The following is a 16970-nucleotide window of genomic DNA, read 5'->3' as shown; positions in this document are numbered from 1 at the left end:
TAATCTGATCAATTGAAAACATAATAAACTCTTAACAGAACATTAAATGTCAATGTTGAAGTATATAATATTCCAAAATTGCAATATTAAAGAAGAGACCGACGGAAAATAATCAACAGATAAAACTATACAAAAAAGAAAAGAAAAACCTAATCATATATTAAATGGCAATATGGAACTAAAGGAGAAACCGGACAAGGCAAATTTTATGAGTTCACAAAACTGTTTGGGACTGGCAAAGGAACAGGTATGTGCACATACATTCACACTCCATGCCTAACAGCAATGTCTCCACAAAAGTAACACTTAATCGTCTTCTCCAGTTAAACATGAGAGACAAATGGATTTAGGCTTTGCTTTTCAACAGAATGCTGTCTTGTCCTTTCAAGTCAGAATTAAAATAGTTTTATTAGCTTCTGGGCTGAAGCATGATTTTTGCTTTCTTTTCCCAAAATATTTCAACATACTTCTAAAATGTAACATCAGAAAAATAATACATTTCCTGCCAATTTTTTTCTATTATTGGAAATCCTAACTGCTCCCATCGCAGTAGTTGTCTGAAAATTCTGCTGTAACCTAGGGTAGTAAAGTACCTTTCAGTTAAAATTCATCTCAAAGCTCATAGAAGAAAAACAAAGTACATGTGTATTCATAACATGTTGAAAACAGTATAGGAAACTAAACACTTATCAGCGCAAATAGCTAACAATAGTTCTTTGCAAAACTAATGTTTACTCTCTGGGAATTACGCTACCAAGAGCATTAACACTAATTGTGTTTGTACAATTTTAAATTGGTTTAAATCTCAAGTTCAGCACAAATGTTTTGTGGGTAATAGCTTCTGTCTCCTTTAATCATTACTATGGGGACAGAGGTGGTTATTTTACTTATAGCTGATGTTGGAAGTACCAATTACCCTTGATTTCCTTTTATTTGATTTCTCCCCAAAAAAAAGGAAGTTTAAGACGAGCATTTCATACCCTGAAAGATAGCTGCCTATTCATATTCTCTTACCTGAAGACTTGCGGGGAAACAAAAAAATTCAGGAGTCTTCATAAAGCAAATGCCTCTGCTGAATGTTTGTTTTTATGCAGCATAAGCGGCTGCATGTGAACCATCTGATAAAGGGATAAGCATAGGATAAAGGGAAGCAGCTCCCGTTATATTAAAGGGGGGTAATTCAAACAGACTGGGTTAGAATTCACGTCAAAACATGCTAAAAGCAAGTCATTAAAGAAAAAGAAGACAACCTCCATATCCTGTCTGGAAAGTCTGGTTTTAAAGCAATGGATAAACCACCGTTTTTTTAATCGAGTATTGAAAAATAAAAAGTTTGAAGACGTGGAACCATAAGTAAAGCAAAAGCAATGTTTTCCTATCTCGATGAAAGCCGGAGGCACAGACCCACACACCCAAACCAACTGCCCCGCAAAGAGGGAATTAAAACCTTTCCTCTGAGGCCAATGTTTTTCCACACTTCACTTTCCTGTCTTGAGTTAAGGAGGAATATTGGGATCCACCAAAGTCTGGCACCGCGCAACAGCACGTACTTTTCTCCGGGATCCTTTACTAGCCAAGCAGCATCCCCAGCGCGCCAGGCACCTCTGAAGAAAAGCTCCCGGCGCCTTTGTCTCCCGGGAGTCTGAATACCAGCGTGCGCTCGGTTTCTCTCCTCAGGCGCCCCTCCCCTAGCGGCGGTAAGGAAGCGGCCACACGGGCTCGCCAGAGCTTCGGCCTCGCTCCCAGCTTCCTAGCCTCCTTGCAACGCATAGCCCAGAGGTCTTCAAACTTGGCAACTTTAAGACTTGTGGACTGCAACTCCCAGAATTCTCCAGCCAGATATGCTGGCTGGAGAATTCTGGGAGTTGAAGTCCACAAGTCTTAAAGGTGCCAAGTTTGGGGACCCCTGTAGCCAGATGCAGCTTTCTCGCCCTCCTCTTAAACGGGTACCTCTTGACAGCTGCTGCACGTTACCGGGAGAGGGAGAACTGGGCTCCAAACGAGTCTTAAAAGTCTCTGCTGCTTCGGAGAACTGAGCACAGCCGGGCTAGGAAAATTCCCCGGGATGGCTTCGGCTGCAGAAACGAGAGTGCTACCTGGTACCATACTCGCAGTTAATATTTTCGTGTGGCGGGAGGAAAATCCGAAATACCGTTTACGCAGAAGGAAAATATTCCGTATTCTATATGACTTGTTCCATATTGGATTTGTGCGACTGTTGCCTTAACAGCTTCTTTCGATCTGGCAAGTCAGTTTTTACTCAGCTAGTGTTCTAGTGTGCACCAAGATGGGAAAGGAGTTAATGTAAAATGAACTGGTTAATGTAAAATGAAAATACTTGTAACTTAAAGCCAACTGGAATGATAGGTCTTTGTAACCTCCTATGCACGTGAAAAGTGTTACATGACCATTTCTCAGCTTCCTCTTTGCAAGGCCAATACATGGAGTTCCTAAATTCTATTGCAGATTCTATGTTCATCCTCACTGCCCTTTTCTGAACTTGTTCCAATTTTTTTGAAAGCTTCTTAAGATATAGTGCCAGAACTGAATGCACTACATGAGAGGACTCTGATCAATGCAGAATGGAACTTCATTCCCCTTCATTTACCCTCTATCTGCTTCTGTTGATACAGGTTAAAATTGGATTGCTTTGTTTTACAGCCACATGCCATAGCTAATTTAAATTCATATTTGTATTTATATGTCAACTACTGTTCCAAGATGTTTGTCACAAGTATTTCCTGCTTCAGCTGGAACGCTCACTAGTGGGCGGTAGGGACCAGGTTGACTACCACTGCACTAACTAGAAGATCGCCAAGGTCCCTTCCAACTCTGTTATTCTGTTAGTATCAATTCAAGGCCAGAGATCCCCAGTGCATTTGATTTCTCAAACCTTAGGATATACCTTTGTTTTCAGCCTATTTATCTAAAAAACGTGTACTTTTTCCTTTCTTCTGCAGCATTAACTATTCATAGGCTTTGATATCATCTGCAAATGATATCAAATCATATCATTAATAAAAATCTGGTAATACAGGGCCAAAAACTATCCATATGGTATTTCATCTAAAATTTCATTCCAATTTTATTTTTTTCCTGACCTTATTATTTTTACAAATAACTCAAGATGGCAAACATATCTAACACAACTTCTTTCTCCTATTTTCCCCACAACAACAATCCTATGAGATGGGTTGAGCTGAGAATGACTGGTCCAAGGTATTCCAGCAGATTTTCATGGCCAACCACTAAACCAAACTGGCTCTTGATGAGAATTTATTGAGAACATGACACAGGTTGAGGTGAAATGATGGAAGTTGAAGTCCAACACATCTCAAACATACAATGTTGGGTTAGGGCAGAACAAACACATTTGATAGTATATAGAGGACAGCATAATCAAACAATGAGCTCTGCTCCTTTCATATTTCATAACACTTGTCTAAAAGGGTGGAATTTGCATTTCATAGACCCAATGCTATTTTTGTCATCCACCACCCCCCCAAACATTACATGGACAGCATGTAGATGAGAAATTGTGATCTGAGAGTAACTGGATTAGCACATAGATTATGCTAAGAAGTTGTTGTCTAGTTTGTGGTTCAGTTGCTATCAATGATCAGTTTCTGATGCCGTGCATGATGCGAATTGAGAAACCAGGATACTGAGTTTTCGTTCTGCTTTAGCCATGAAAGCTGGTTGTATGTGTATATATATATATGTGTGTGTATGTGTATGTGTATGTGTATGTGTATGTGTATATGTATATGTATGTATATATGTGTGTGTGTGTGTGTGTGTGTGTTAGTTATTTGTGCAACAGTAAAAATATTGGGTTTCTGTCATGATGGACTCTTGTGACGAGCCGATTGACAGATAATGGAAGCTGTTAGCTTCCTCCCATAATTGGGGCTTACCAAGGGTTGTGACACCCTGATACATACATACATACATACATACATACATACATACATACATACATACATATATTTCAGTATGTTAATTTTTATATTCTTTTTAATTCATAGCTTTAAAAATATTGTTTTAATTAATTTTAAATCTTTGATATCCAGAGGTTCTCAATTTTATTTGCATTTTAATTAAATAATTTAAAAAATGATGCCAGCATAGATCTATTGCTAGCATGTTTATTCAGAAGTAAGGATTAATTAGCTTTCATTCATTTAAAATAACTCTTAACAAAAAGAAACATGAAGCACAAGTGGTCATATAAGAAGAGGTTAAAAGTGTGAGGGAATCTCACTCTTAAGGAAAGTCAATTTCTGATTTGCAATATTCTCAGCTATAGTTTCTCAATATGCAATACTTAGATTAATAGATTCAAAAGTATGATTTTAAAGTATCTTTTTCATTTATTCCTTTTAGACTGATTTTCTTCTACTTTTAAGAAGTTTCAGATATGGTTGAGAGAGAGAGAGAATGAGAGATCGAGAGATCTGAAACTTCTTAAAAGTAGAAGAAAACCTGTGTGTGTGTGTGTGTGTGTGTGTGTGTATTTCTACAGCCACTTTTCTCAGTACCTGACATAAAGTAAGGCTTTCATTTAAACAGAAAAACTGTGCAGGAAAGAAGACTCTTGTGGCACGTTAAAATATATCAAATTCATTACGGCACAAACTTTAAAATTAGTAATTGGAGCCGCTGCTCTTTAACCATACGCTCCCTAAACCCACGTTGCACTTTCAATTGCTTTCAATACTGTAGAGCAGACGGCTTTCACTTCCGCTCTGGGATGAAATAAAGCAGAATGTACTATTAAACATCCTGGTCGAAGAAAGCGTCTTCGTTCTTCTAATCTATTCGCATTCTTGTCTCTAAGGGAACGAGCGTACGTCCCTGAGCGTAAGGCTTCGCTCAGCGCCCATCTGTGCGTCACGGGGGCCGCGTCGGAAGCGAGGTAGAAGCGCATGCGCCGCTTCATAGTTGTGTCGCAGGAATTACGTAGGGCGGGCCTTTCGGCACGTTGAGCTTTCTTGATCGAGGCGGGTGTCGGGGCGGTTTTGCGTGGTGGGAGAAGGCCTAGAAGTCGGCTCGAAGAGATGTCGGGGGTTACGGGAGGTGGGACGGGCTCCGCTCGGAAGCGGCTGCTGAAGGAAGAAGACATGACAAAGGTGGAATTCGAGACCAGCGAAGAGGTGGACGTCACCCCCACTTTCGACACGATGGGCCTGCGGGAGGACCTGCTGCGCGGCATCTACGCCTACGGTGAGGGGGGGGGGGGCTAGAGGGATGGAGTTGAGAGGAGGAGAAACAGGATTAGTCGCGTGGCCCCACAACCTCAGAAAGCGGTTAATGGGAGGTCAAGAGCGACAAAGGGCCGGAACTGCTGTCCAGCTGCTTTTCCGCTTCCCCGCCGCATCTGGAGCCCTTCCTCGTCCCTCATTCCAGGATCGCTGGGCCTTAAATATGTTGTTGTTAGTTGCGAAGTCGTGTCCGACCAATCGCGACCCCATGGAAGTTCCTCCAGGCCTTCCTGTCCTCTACCATCCCCCGGAGTCCATTTAAGCTCACGCCGTCTGCTTCGGTGACTCCATCCAGCCACCTCATTCTCTGTTGTCCCCTTCTTTTGCCCTCAATCTTTCCCACGGGCCTTAAATATAGTCTCTATGAAAAAGAGCAAGGAAGGATCAGATGCTTCCTTTTGGTATTTGTTGATAATTTGATGAAAGCCTCCGTTAATGGCATTTCTAAATAATCTCCCAGCAATCTGCAGATATTTGGAACTGCCGTTTTCCGATTCAGATTCTGTCCTTCGGTTTTAAAGAACTGTATTTGTTGAAGTGAGTGAGATCATAATGAGATTGGTAGTTAACTTTTGGGAACACATTCAAATTCTTGGTAAATTCCTAAGTGGGTTGAAGTTTTGCTATATTACATCAATCTAGTCGGTTAATTTCTGTGTTATTTCTCAAATAAGTCTGTAACACATAGGGTAATTGTTACTTTGTCAAGCACTGATGTATGACACTCCCCCCCCCCAAAAAAAAGTTATCTTCCTCCAGGCCTTGGGAATACAGAGTTGGAGCCTAAAGCAGCTGTTTAGCTCAGTATACTTTGATTTTTTTAAAAAAAATTCTCACACAACATGGGTAACAAATGTCAGCTACAGAAAGATGGGAAAACCAACAGAGATGGTTCCTGCTGCTGTAAGTGGAGTAGATCAGATCCTTTGGTCATTCCTGTAGGATCACTAGATAAGTAAGTGGTTTATTCAAGAGTAGTAACAAATTTATTCAGACAAATTACATGAATGCAGCCTTAGAGCTGTGTTACTCTTGATTCTGGCCTTATTTACCTAATGATATCTTAAAGTAAAGTAGCCCAGCCATTAGATTCAGCCCAAAACATTACTAAAAATTATGTGAAACAAGTGGTAGAGAGCCTGTTTGCTTATTTTAAACAATGTATGTTCATTCTAGTTTTCATTGCATTTCTTCGTGGTTTGTTTACTATATTTTAGTCAGTTTTGACAGTATAGTTTGTGGAGAGAAAATCTAAATTGTAATTTAAAAACATATTTTTATAGGTTTTGAGAAACCTTCAGCTATCCAGCAGAGAGCGATTAAACAGATTATTAAAGGAAGAGACGTGATTGCTCAGTAAGTGGAATTATATTCTAATAAGAAAGTTTGAGCAGTATGCTTTGTGATATTATTTTGATAGTTAAAAATAAATTGTTCTTGATGTTCTTGTTCATAGTAATTCCAGTGGTAAGTCCTTTGGAAGCAGAGATCTAACATAAGTTTAAGGTATAATTCTAAGCACATTTAATCAAAAATAGTCCTAAATTTCATGGGACTTTATTTTTCAGAAGTATGGAACTGCAATTTCACAGTCGGTCAGATTTTTTTTTTGCATTTTTTTCTTTTAATGGTAATATACAACATCCATTGGTACATTTTATTATACTTAAAATTCTAAGTAGTAGTCAGTGATCCCTTAGAACAGCAGTTCTCAACCGGTGGGTCGCCATCCCTTTGGGGGTCGAACAACCTTTTTACAGGGGTCGCTAAGACCATCGGAACTGTATTAAAAGGTTGCGGCATTAGGAAAGTTGAGAACCACTGCCTTAGAGAGATAAAATCATCTTCATTTTGTTTTAATTATATTTTTCTCCAGTTAAAAAGTGGACAACAATTTCTCAGTTTTGTTAAGGGAGCTAAAATGAGAATGCTAGTTCTGTTGAGCATTAAGTTTCCTTCATTCGTTATGAATAATATTCATTCAATGTATTTGCCGCTTGTCAGAATAGAACTTTTGTATTAAAGGTTTTTACATGTTTGTTTTTCTTCAGAAATATATTTCAGTATAGTGTTAATATATTTATTTTTTCCATCTAATATTGTCTACAAGATATACTCCATAAGTGATTTTATAGGAAGAACATACTGTTTTATGGTACTATTTTAATTTTAGGTTTTATGCGATACTGGAGTTAAATTATATAGAAATATACAGTAAATTTGACTGTGTCATATATCTATTAATTTAAAGAGATGCATCCATCATAAACCACTTAGAAAGTGTGCTTGTGTAACTATCATGAGAGTTAGACCTGACAGATAATTAACATAATTCACATTCTATGTAAAGTGTTTTGATTTATTAAACTTATATTAGAATAAGCTTATTTTTATCTTGCTGGATATCAAGTTGATTAGATTCAGTACTAGGGCTTGTATTTCAAGAGCTACAGTGATTTCATTGTGATCAGGAATCTATAGATGTTTATAATGGAATCTAAATGATCTGGACAATTTTTACCTGTGTGCGCGCATGTATATCAGTTGTTATAGACAAAATAATTTTAGTTTTCATTGGTATCCATTTATGACATGAAAACTTTTGTTATGCATTTATATAGAAATTAAGTCATAGCAAGCTTACTTCTTGTTAATAAATGGGTAAAACTAGATCAATTAGATTTTATTTGCAAATATCTACAAATACCAGTGCATCCTATCATTAACTGTTAATCAGCATTAGAAAACATGGCTTCACTACAAATATAAGGTGTTATGAATCTCTCTAAATAGACCATTTTTTGTCTATTTAATCAAATTTAGTTATTCAGTCTTTTCTTTCTAGATCACAGTCTGGAACAGGAAAAACAGCAACATTTTCCATTTCTGTACTACAATGTCTGGATATCCAGGTAACTTTTGGAATATATTTGTTTTATGAAGATGCATATATTATTTTGAGTGGAAAACATTAAATTATCTTATGGATCATACCTACATTGCTTTTGAATAAGAGCAGTTGAGTTTTAAAATGCATATTTGAAAATGATTGCAGTATTGAATATCATATAACTATATTTCATTCTTTCAATTAGGTTCGTGAAACCCAGGCATTAATTTTGGCACCTACCAGAGAGTTGGCAGTACAAATTCAGAAGGTAAATTAATGTTAGATTATAATATTTGCAAAATAATATTACATCAGTTAAGCCCCTGGCCAATTCTTTCTTTGTTGCAAGTTGCAACTCAATAGTGCCTAATGACCATTTAGAACCAGGGTGTACTATAAGATGGAAGTATTTGAAATGTCTTTGAATATTAGTAGCTCAGGTTGGTAATTATCATATTTTTGGCCTATAAGATGCACCACCACCACCACCCCCCAGTGGGTGGAAATGTCTTGTATGTCTTATAGAGTGAATATTGTGGCGGAGGGGAGGGGGATTGGTGCAGCGCCTATCAGCTGTTCTAGATGGCGGGGTTTGCTGTCGTCATCCATTAGCCAGCGGCAGCAAACAGGCTGCAGCAGACAGGCAGATTTGATTTGTTTTGTTTTGTTTTCCTCCTCTAAAGCTAATGTGTGTCTTATAGTCCAAAAAATATGGTATGTTCTTGGTTTGAGCTCTGAGCTTGGAGCCAAGGTGGCGCAGTGGTTAAATGCAGCACTGCAGGCTACTGCTAGATCAGCAGTTCAGCGGTTCAAATCTCACCGGCTCAGGGTTGACTCAGCCTTCCATCCTTCCGAGGTGGGTAAAATGAGGACCCAGATTGTTGGGGGCAATATGCTGACTCTCTGTAAACCGCTTAGAGAGGGCTGAAAGCCCTATGAAGCGGTATATGAGTCTACTGCTATTGCTATATTGCTATTTGATAGCAAACATTTTGTCCTCATTCAAGGAGACATCTTCAGTGTGCTTTTGATTGAAGTCTTAAGGGTTTGTGATTGGCTGAGGTGGTTAGGTTGTAGAGTCTGTGTTGACCCAGTCACTCCAACAAGTGATATAATATACAAATGCCTTTAAAATTAATATTTAGCACAGTGATAGTGTGCTCTAGCAATATAAATTCTGAATGTCTATAGGCTCAATATGCTGTTTCATGAGGTCATTCCCAGATATACAGTGGCCAGGTTGGCATTATGGTAAGCAGCACTGTGTCCTGGATCTAACAAAGCCAGATGAACACTTAACATTCCATCAACACGATTCTTTGCCCGGATTCCTGTAGCCTTGAACTGCCTCTACTAAGGTATTGAGTAACTCTCAGGATACCTGGGTAGCTTGATCTCAGCACGGCTTAGCAGAATTTATCTTCAGTTCCATGGTGAAAGAAACACAAGATATAAATACAATAATGGCAATTTATTATGGCAGTTTATCATATTAAAAAGGAACCCAGGCACAATTGTAATAATAGACATGAATCAAACACTAGGTTAGAAGGGGAGAATTATTATTTATTTAGAATATGATGAGAACATAACAGAAGATAAGTAAACCTATACACACAATTCCCATAATTATATGCAAAACTTCTACAGGGGAACAGCAGTGATCCTCATAACTGACTGTCCCTCTGGGGTTGGTTTTGTGTATGTCTTCTATCTTGCACAATATGTTTAATATCGGCACTGGGGAGAATGGATTCACATATAGGGGTTTGCCTATTCGTTCTGTTTGTATGCTGTTCTGGATGTCATTCTTATGAAGACTACTGCCTCAATTACATTTCAGGAGATGTTAGAACTCTTAACTCCTATTAAGTAATGTATGGACTCATTTTTACAGGGGCTGCTTGCTCTTGGTGATTACATGAATGTCCAATGTCATGCATGTATTGGTGGGACCAATGTTGGTGAAGATATCAGGAAGCTGGATTATGGACAACATGTTGTTGCTGGCACACCTGGTCGTGTATTTGGTGAATATATAATTATGTATAATACCATGTCCATAGTTAATACTTTAGCTAAAATTCTGTTTGGATTCATGATAGTTTTCAGTTGCCTTACACCCTAGATTTGAATCAAAATTGTTTTATTTCTTAATTCCCTTGACCTTTATACTTGGAAACAATTTGGAAAGATAACTGCTAGTTATTTTAGACCAGTTGTGGCTAGTAAGTAGCCTGAAGGCTATATCTGGCCTTAGCTCCCAGTTCACATAGGATGCAGGCACCGTCTTTTTCTTTGTTGCTGCTTGCTTTTGAATTTTCCTCCCAGCTAGCCTTCGTGCTGCTGATTCTTCCAACTTTACTTCGGAAACACATAGTCATTTGCATGATAATATGCCAGAAGCTTTTCAGGAAATATTCCAAAACAGTACCATTTTGGATTGATGGTTCAGAGGACTAATGAATATTCAATCTGTGGGACAAGGAATTGTTTTTAATACCTTCGGTGACTTGATAGAAATTTGAAATCTTCCAGATATGATTCGTCGCAGAAGTTTAAGAACTCGTGCTATCAAAATGTTGGTTTTGGATGAAGCTGATGAGATGCTCAATAAAGGTAAAGAATATTTAAATCCCAAATGTTCCAAGCCCTCTTACAAAAAATAAAACATGAAAATAAAACCTTAAAAGATACACAGCTTAGTTGCTTAGTCTTTGTAGTAGACAATGTTAAACATGCAGCCCAGTTTCAGTAGCTTTTTATCACAAGTAAATAACATCCTATCAATTGCCAAATGCTAACATTATAATTGAACGTCAGGTGCCTATAGTGAGTACCAGCCTATGTTACGCTACAAGTTCTTAGGCATGGACTACTTAGAACAATTTTTGTAATGCATATTTTCATAAAAGCAAAATATAAAAAGGCTTCCAGATTTTATTCTATCATTTCTTATGTTATTTGGCTTATACAGGTTTTAAAGAACAGATTTATGATGTGTATAGATACCTTCCTCCAGCCACACAGGTAGTTCTCATCAGTGCCACTTTGCCACATGAAATCTTGGAGATGACTAACAAATTTATGACTGATCCTATTCGTATTCTGGTGAAACGGTTAGTAATTTTTAACATTATGTTCCAGCTTTGATTGGGGATTCCTTCTATGTCAAGTTTCAAATTTGATAATACTTCAGATCTGAACTAGAACAAAGAACAAATGTCTGAACACATTTCTCTGTTTCTTTTATGATCCGTGACTTACTACTTAAATGTTCTTCTTTAACATTGATCTTCTTTCTTTGTTTTGCAAATAAGAAAGAAATAAGTCAGATCTGCCAGTTGTTTAATGTAACAGCCAGGTTAGGGACATAGAAAAGATCTGGGTTACCAATTTAGATCAAGTAGCTTAATCCTGAACAAGCTCCGTCTGGGAGCTTTTTGAGGTCAGGATTTTGTAAACTTGGCAATGTAATAATAAAGGCAAACTTGGAAAAAACATATTGATTCCAAAATTATGTTCCATCTTTGCCTTTGGGGGAAGGAAATTTAAAAATCATAGAAGTTGCCCCAGTATTACAGGTATACATCCTAAATGAAAATTCCAGATATAATATTACCAGATATTTCTGCCCCAAGTTTATAGAGCCGAGGTGGCGCAGTGGTTAAATGCAGCACTGCAGGCTACTTCAGCTGACTGCAGCTCTGCAGTTTGGCTGTTCAAATCTCACCGGCTCAGGGTTGACTCAGCCTTCCATCCTTCCGAGGTGGGTAAAATGAGGACCCGGATTGTTGTTGGGGGCAATATGCTGACTCTGTAAACCGCTTAGAGAGGGCTGAAAGCCCTATGAAGCGGTATATAAGTCGAACTGCTATTGCTATCACTCCCCTCCTTTCATTTCTGTGCCAGCAATATGGAGAATGTATTTAACTAATCGGTGTTTTCTATGTTGTCAACTTACACAACTGATTAAATCTAGTTAAGACCCATTGAAATTGAACAGATTTTGAACATTGTGGTGTTTGAAGGACATGCATGATATAGCAGCTTTCTGTTTTCTTATAAATGTTGAAGAGAAGAGGAAAGAGCACACAAACTGTATTTAGTTTGTCTTCATGTAACCAATAAGCTTATGCCTAAAATAGAAATTTGGTAGTATATCTTTGCCATAGGGCTGGGATGGCGAACCTATGGCACGCATGCCACAGGTGGCACGCAGAGCCATTTGTTAGGGCATGTGAGGTGTTTCCCTGACAGGTGGCCAGCGCACATGCACTTGCTGACCAGCTGAGTTCAGCCTTTTTTAAAGCCATTTTTCGCCCTCCCCAGGCTCCAGAGGCTTTATAGGAGCCTGGGGAGGGTGAAAAGAGCCTCCCCCCCCCCCCCGGAGGCCCTCCAGAAGCTTCAGGAGCTTCCCTGAAGCCTCCGGAGCGGAAAAGAACGGCCCTATGGGCAAACTAGAAGTTCGGGAACGCACTTCCTGTTTGCTGGTAAGGTCGGTTTAAAACCTCTGGAGGCTTCGGGGAAGCCGCCTGAAGGTCCCTGAAGCCTTGGGGGGGGGGTATTTTCGCGCTCTCCTATAAAGCCTCTTGAGCCTGTGGAGGGCAAAAAAAGCATGCAAAAAATGGGGGGAGCGCCTCTCATGCATGCATGCGCACTGGAGGAAGATCGCGCATTGCATTATGGGTGCGGCATGCCCACGCATGACCTCCCCTTATGGCACGCGAGCCAAAAAAAGTTCGCCATCGCTACCATAGGGTATCAGAGCTCTTAATTTTTTTATTCCCAGAGCAACAGTTCAATGCTTAAAACTACATTGCTTGCCTTCTCAAATTCTTCTCTCTGATTTAAAATATTGTAAAAATATCTACTCAGTTGTGAAAGTTTTTGTATCCTAAATTTAATGTCTAATAGATCCATTAAGGTATTCCTTACAACTATCACATTCTGGTAACCAATATATAAAATTATAGATGAGAGAGAGAAAAAATGAAATGGAAATAAGAGATACTAGGTTCAGCCAGTAGCCCAGTGATTTATCTTGTTATTCATTCTTGTAAACAGTTCTAGAAGTCATTTTGACTGAAGAGTAAAATAAAAATACTTTACATAAACAAGATTAATTTGGATATATTTTTCCATTTTCTTAGTGATGAATTGACTCTTGAAGGAATCAAACAGTTCTTTGTGGCAGTAGAGAGAGAAGAATGGAAGTTTGACACATTATGCGATTTGTATGATACACTCACTATTACACAAGCAGTCATCTTCTGTAATACCAAGAGGAAGGTATGTCAGCCAAGTATTAGTATAAGTTCCAAGAGAACATTGCATAATTTCTGTTCAAGTTAACAAGTGGGTAGAATTAGATGCAGGGTGCATTATAGAGAAAGTTAATTTTTTCTAGGTTATTCCATGTCAATATAAAACTAATTGTGGCTAATCCCTGGGTCAGGTTGATTGGCTGACTGAGAAAATGAGAGAAGCCAACTTCACTGTTTCATCAATGCATGGTGACATGCCTCAGAAAGAAAGAGAGTCAATCATGAAAGAGTTCAGATCTGGAGCAAGGTAAGAGTACTTTTGTTTCCTGATATTCTCCCAAAATACAATTCAAAACCATCTTCTAGCTTTTTCTGGATGGTTGCTTAGAGTAACATGAAATTGTTGTGTACATCTATTTTTGAATTTCTCTAGCTTGAGCATCAGTATTTTAGAATGACAGCTAATCTTCTGGGTCAGTTTTCATCGTATTTGCTGTTTTTTGCGTTTGAGATGAGTCTGGTATCTTGGTACTTATTCAGCAAGTGTCTCCTATGGCATTAATAGATTAATAGATTGTGCAACCCATTGTGTCACCTTTGTGAGTAGATAAATTTGTTGCTTTTTCTTTTTACAGCCGAGTTCTAATTTCTACAGATGTTTGGGCAAGAGGTCTGGATGTTCCTCAGGTGTCCCTGATCATTAACTATGATTTGCCCAACAACAGAGAATTGTATATACACAGGTAGGCAAACTTGTATATTTCAAGGGGGAAAAAAATCTTAGTTTTTTTTAAAAATAGTTATTCTAAAATGTATTCATAAAATGTTAAATTTTTGAATAATAAAATTATATGAAATGAAAATGATGGGGGGGGGATGCCACTTTTTCGCCAATCCTGTCAGTTAACATGAAAGATGCTTCTGCCTTTAAGTATATATAGTAAGCAGTTGGCCAGGCTCCGACACAAAAGTTCTTTGCTGTAGTTGGTTCTGCCAGGGGCAGGAAAGGTCACAGAAGAATTGCACTGAATGTGAGCTGCTTTGGCTTCACATATGTTAATTGGTTCGTAATCTCCCAACAGGATTGGTAGATCAGGCCGCTATGGTCGCAAAGGTGTTGCAATCAACTTTGTAAAGAATGATGATATTCGTATCCTGCGAGACATTGAGCAATACTATTCTACCCAGATTGATGAAATGCCAATGAACGGTGAGTGTCTTAATTTCTTGTAAAAGATGGTTAACCATAGGATATTAGAAAAATTAAGATTTTTTTTGCTTCCCGCATTGCCATTTTTCATTTGTTTTTCAAAAGTATTGGAAAAAATAACAAAACTATAATATGTAGAAAGCACAAAAATCATATCAAACCTTTTTCCTCAGTATTGTCTAAAACCACAAGGTTTTATAGATATTACAATGATCAGTTGTTTGATGAGAAAAAAAATGTTACATGCAGAACAAGATACATTTAAAGGGATTAAATGCTGCCTTCTTGGCTCTCTTACTCGCTTTTTAGGTGTTCCTGTGAACCACAGCAGCTATGCTTTTAGTGCATCAGCAATGTTAGGCACCAAATTAGAAATAAACACAACACACCCACACCCACACCCCCAACATAAATTAAAAACAACTGACTCTCCCACCTGCTCAGGAGAACAAAGCAAGGCCAAATTTCTTCTACTGAAAGGAATTCTTCCTCTTGGCTCTGACCCAGATCCTTTTTCAAGAGGCAACTGGACTTTCATGGGGGTGGGTGGGGGGGTTAGAAGACATTTTGCTTCTCATCCAAAAAGCTTCTTCAACTCTTGACTGGATGGTGGGGAATGGAAGGAGTCCTTCCATTCCCCACCATCCAATCAGAGCTGAAAAAAACTTAAATGAAAAACAAAATGTCTTCAAAGTAAAGACAAGCAAGTCCAGTTGCTTCTTGAAAAAGCACCTTTTGGGCAACCACAACCTGGATGACTGAGAATCTCCATAGACACACTTGGCTCCGAATGTACTTAAATCCACAAAAAGAATAGCCACTCAGTTTCTTTAATAGGGTTTTGTAAAGTTATATTTCACTTAAGTATCATCCAAACTATGACTGGGAGTACCTATTGTACTGTAATGCTTTAATAACGTAGAAAACAGCAATTGGCTTGTTCACAAGACATGTTACAGTTTTAAACCACGCAGGTTAACAATGTTAGTGTTGGTTGGCAGAGCTCGCTTAATCTGAACCCAACATACTAAATAGGTCCAGAGCTTATGAGTCAAGCTTTGGTCTTTTCAGTTAGCCTAGTGAACAACCTTGAATTTGTAGAAGAAAGATTTGTGAGTTGTTTCTCAAATGTTGCCGGCCCTGTGATCAATTATTATTTTTAATAGCTTTGTCTGTATTGTAGTGAGGGTTTGCATAAGACTTGTCACCTTTTCATTATTTTCAAACCACTGTCTGTTTTTCTTTAATCTAGTTGCTGATCTTATTTGAAGAAACTTGACAGAAGAGAGAAGGTCCTTTTAGCCGTGATACATTATTATAACCACATCCAAGAACTGCTTGGAACTCTTCTTGTTACTGATGCTGTTTGAAAACCATAATAGTGTAACTTCAAAATGGTTAGGCATCTGCTAAATCAGACTTGGTGAAAAGTAATATTGGAAGCAGTGCAAAGCGCTTTGTGGTTTTTATTTACTTTGTGTAATTGCAGAAACCTAGGAATTGTAATTGATGAAAATTGTAAAGAGGCATTTCTGTAAATAAGTTCATTGTCATCCTGTTTTCTGCTTTTTTCCTGATTAAACAATTATGTTTTCGTATAAATTGTCCATTCACTAAATTTTGTTAAAACTAATCACTTTTTCTTCCTCTTGTCTCTCTAATTAGCAAAGTGAAGATTTATTTTTTAAAATGTTAATTTGTCAGATCCTTAAACAGTCAAAATGAAATGAGAGCTTATGTATCCATTCTTTACCATATGAATTAGAATATAGCTTCAAAAATATTTATAGCAGCAGTTTGAAAATGGGTTTAATACAAAATAAACTACTGTAAATATTTTAAAATAGTTTTCAGATTTTTCATTTTAAATATAGAAAACGAACTTAAAGCAGATTACTAATAATCGGCAACTATTTAGCAAATGTTTGTTATTTACTTATTACGTGGTAAGTTGGCTTTCTATCTTGCCAGTCAAGGTTCAGAAGAATATTTGATCCCAAAACAGTCTTAATTTGAAGAAATTGTTAAGAGACAAAAAAAAATTATATGACCAGAAGAATCAGTAAAGAAAACAGCTTGAAGGCACATAACAACCATAGCTGCCAAACTGTCAAAATTTCTGATGGAACTTTTCAAATTAATCCTTTGGCTCAGATTGGCCTCTTCTTTGTGGCAACCCCTCAGATGTTGGAACACTTACTATCATGTCACCCCACTCCTTTTCACTAGGCTAGACATACCCAATTCCTACAATCTTTCTTCATATGTTGTAGTCTCCACATGGGGTGCATGTGTGCCATCATATTGAAGATTCTCAGTCATCCAGGTAGACTTGTCTG

General features: G+C 38.0%; 2 protein-coding genes across 2 annotated transcripts in view; one reads left to right on the top strand and one right to left on the bottom strand.

The window, feature by feature from the left end:
- NINL (ninein like) overlaps nucleotides 1-1734 on the bottom strand; it is a 37491-nt gene extending 35757 nt beyond the window's left edge. Inside the window, exon 1 of the mRNA XM_032215763.1 lies at nucleotides 1551-1734. The gene's annotated coding sequence lies outside the window, so the exon portion shown is untranslated. The remainder of the gene's footprint in view (nucleotides 1-1550) is intronic.
- Nucleotides 1735-4965: 3231 nt separating this feature from the next.
- EIF4A3 (eukaryotic translation initiation factor 4A3) lies at nucleotides 4966-16233 on the top strand. Its single transcript, XM_032215766.1, has 12 exons — nucleotides 4966-5226; nucleotides 6548-6620; nucleotides 8110-8176; nucleotides 8360-8422; nucleotides 10052-10184; nucleotides 10693-10773; nucleotides 11132-11273; nucleotides 13308-13446; nucleotides 13613-13728; nucleotides 14057-14164; nucleotides 14504-14631; nucleotides 15884-16233. Exons 1-12 carry the CDS (start codon nucleotides 5061-5063, stop codon nucleotides 15898-15900), a joined length of 1233 nt encoding a protein of 410 aa, XP_032071657.1. The 5' UTR covers nucleotides 4966-5060; the 3' UTR covers nucleotides 15901-16233.
- Nucleotides 16234-16970: the final 737 nt, after the last annotated feature.

Source organism: Thamnophis elegans, chromosome 4 (assembly GCF_009769535.1).
Source record: "Thamnophis elegans isolate rThaEle1 chromosome 4, rThaEle1.pri, whole genome shotgun sequence".
NCBI lineage: Eukaryota > Metazoa > Chordata > Lepidosauria > Squamata > Colubridae > Thamnophis > Thamnophis elegans.
This window is presented reverse-complemented; position numbering and strand designations above follow the sequence as displayed.

What these genes read in the sequence shown, in the direction of transcription:
- EIF4A3 (XM_032215766.1), top strand. Translation starts at nt 5,061, where the DNA reads ATGTCGGGGGTTACGGGAGGTGGGACGGGCTCCGCTCGGAAGCGGCTG. An exon ending in GGAAGAGACGTGATTGCTCA is followed by an intron (nt 6,621 to 8,109) that starts GTAAGTGGAATT and finishes TTTTCTTTCTAG; the next exon opens with ATCACAGTCTGGAACAGGAA. An exon ending in TCTGTAATACCAAGAGGAAG is followed by an intron (nt 13,447 to 13,612) that starts GTATGTCAGCCA and finishes TCCCTGGGTCAG; the next exon opens with GTTGATTGGCTGACTGAGAA.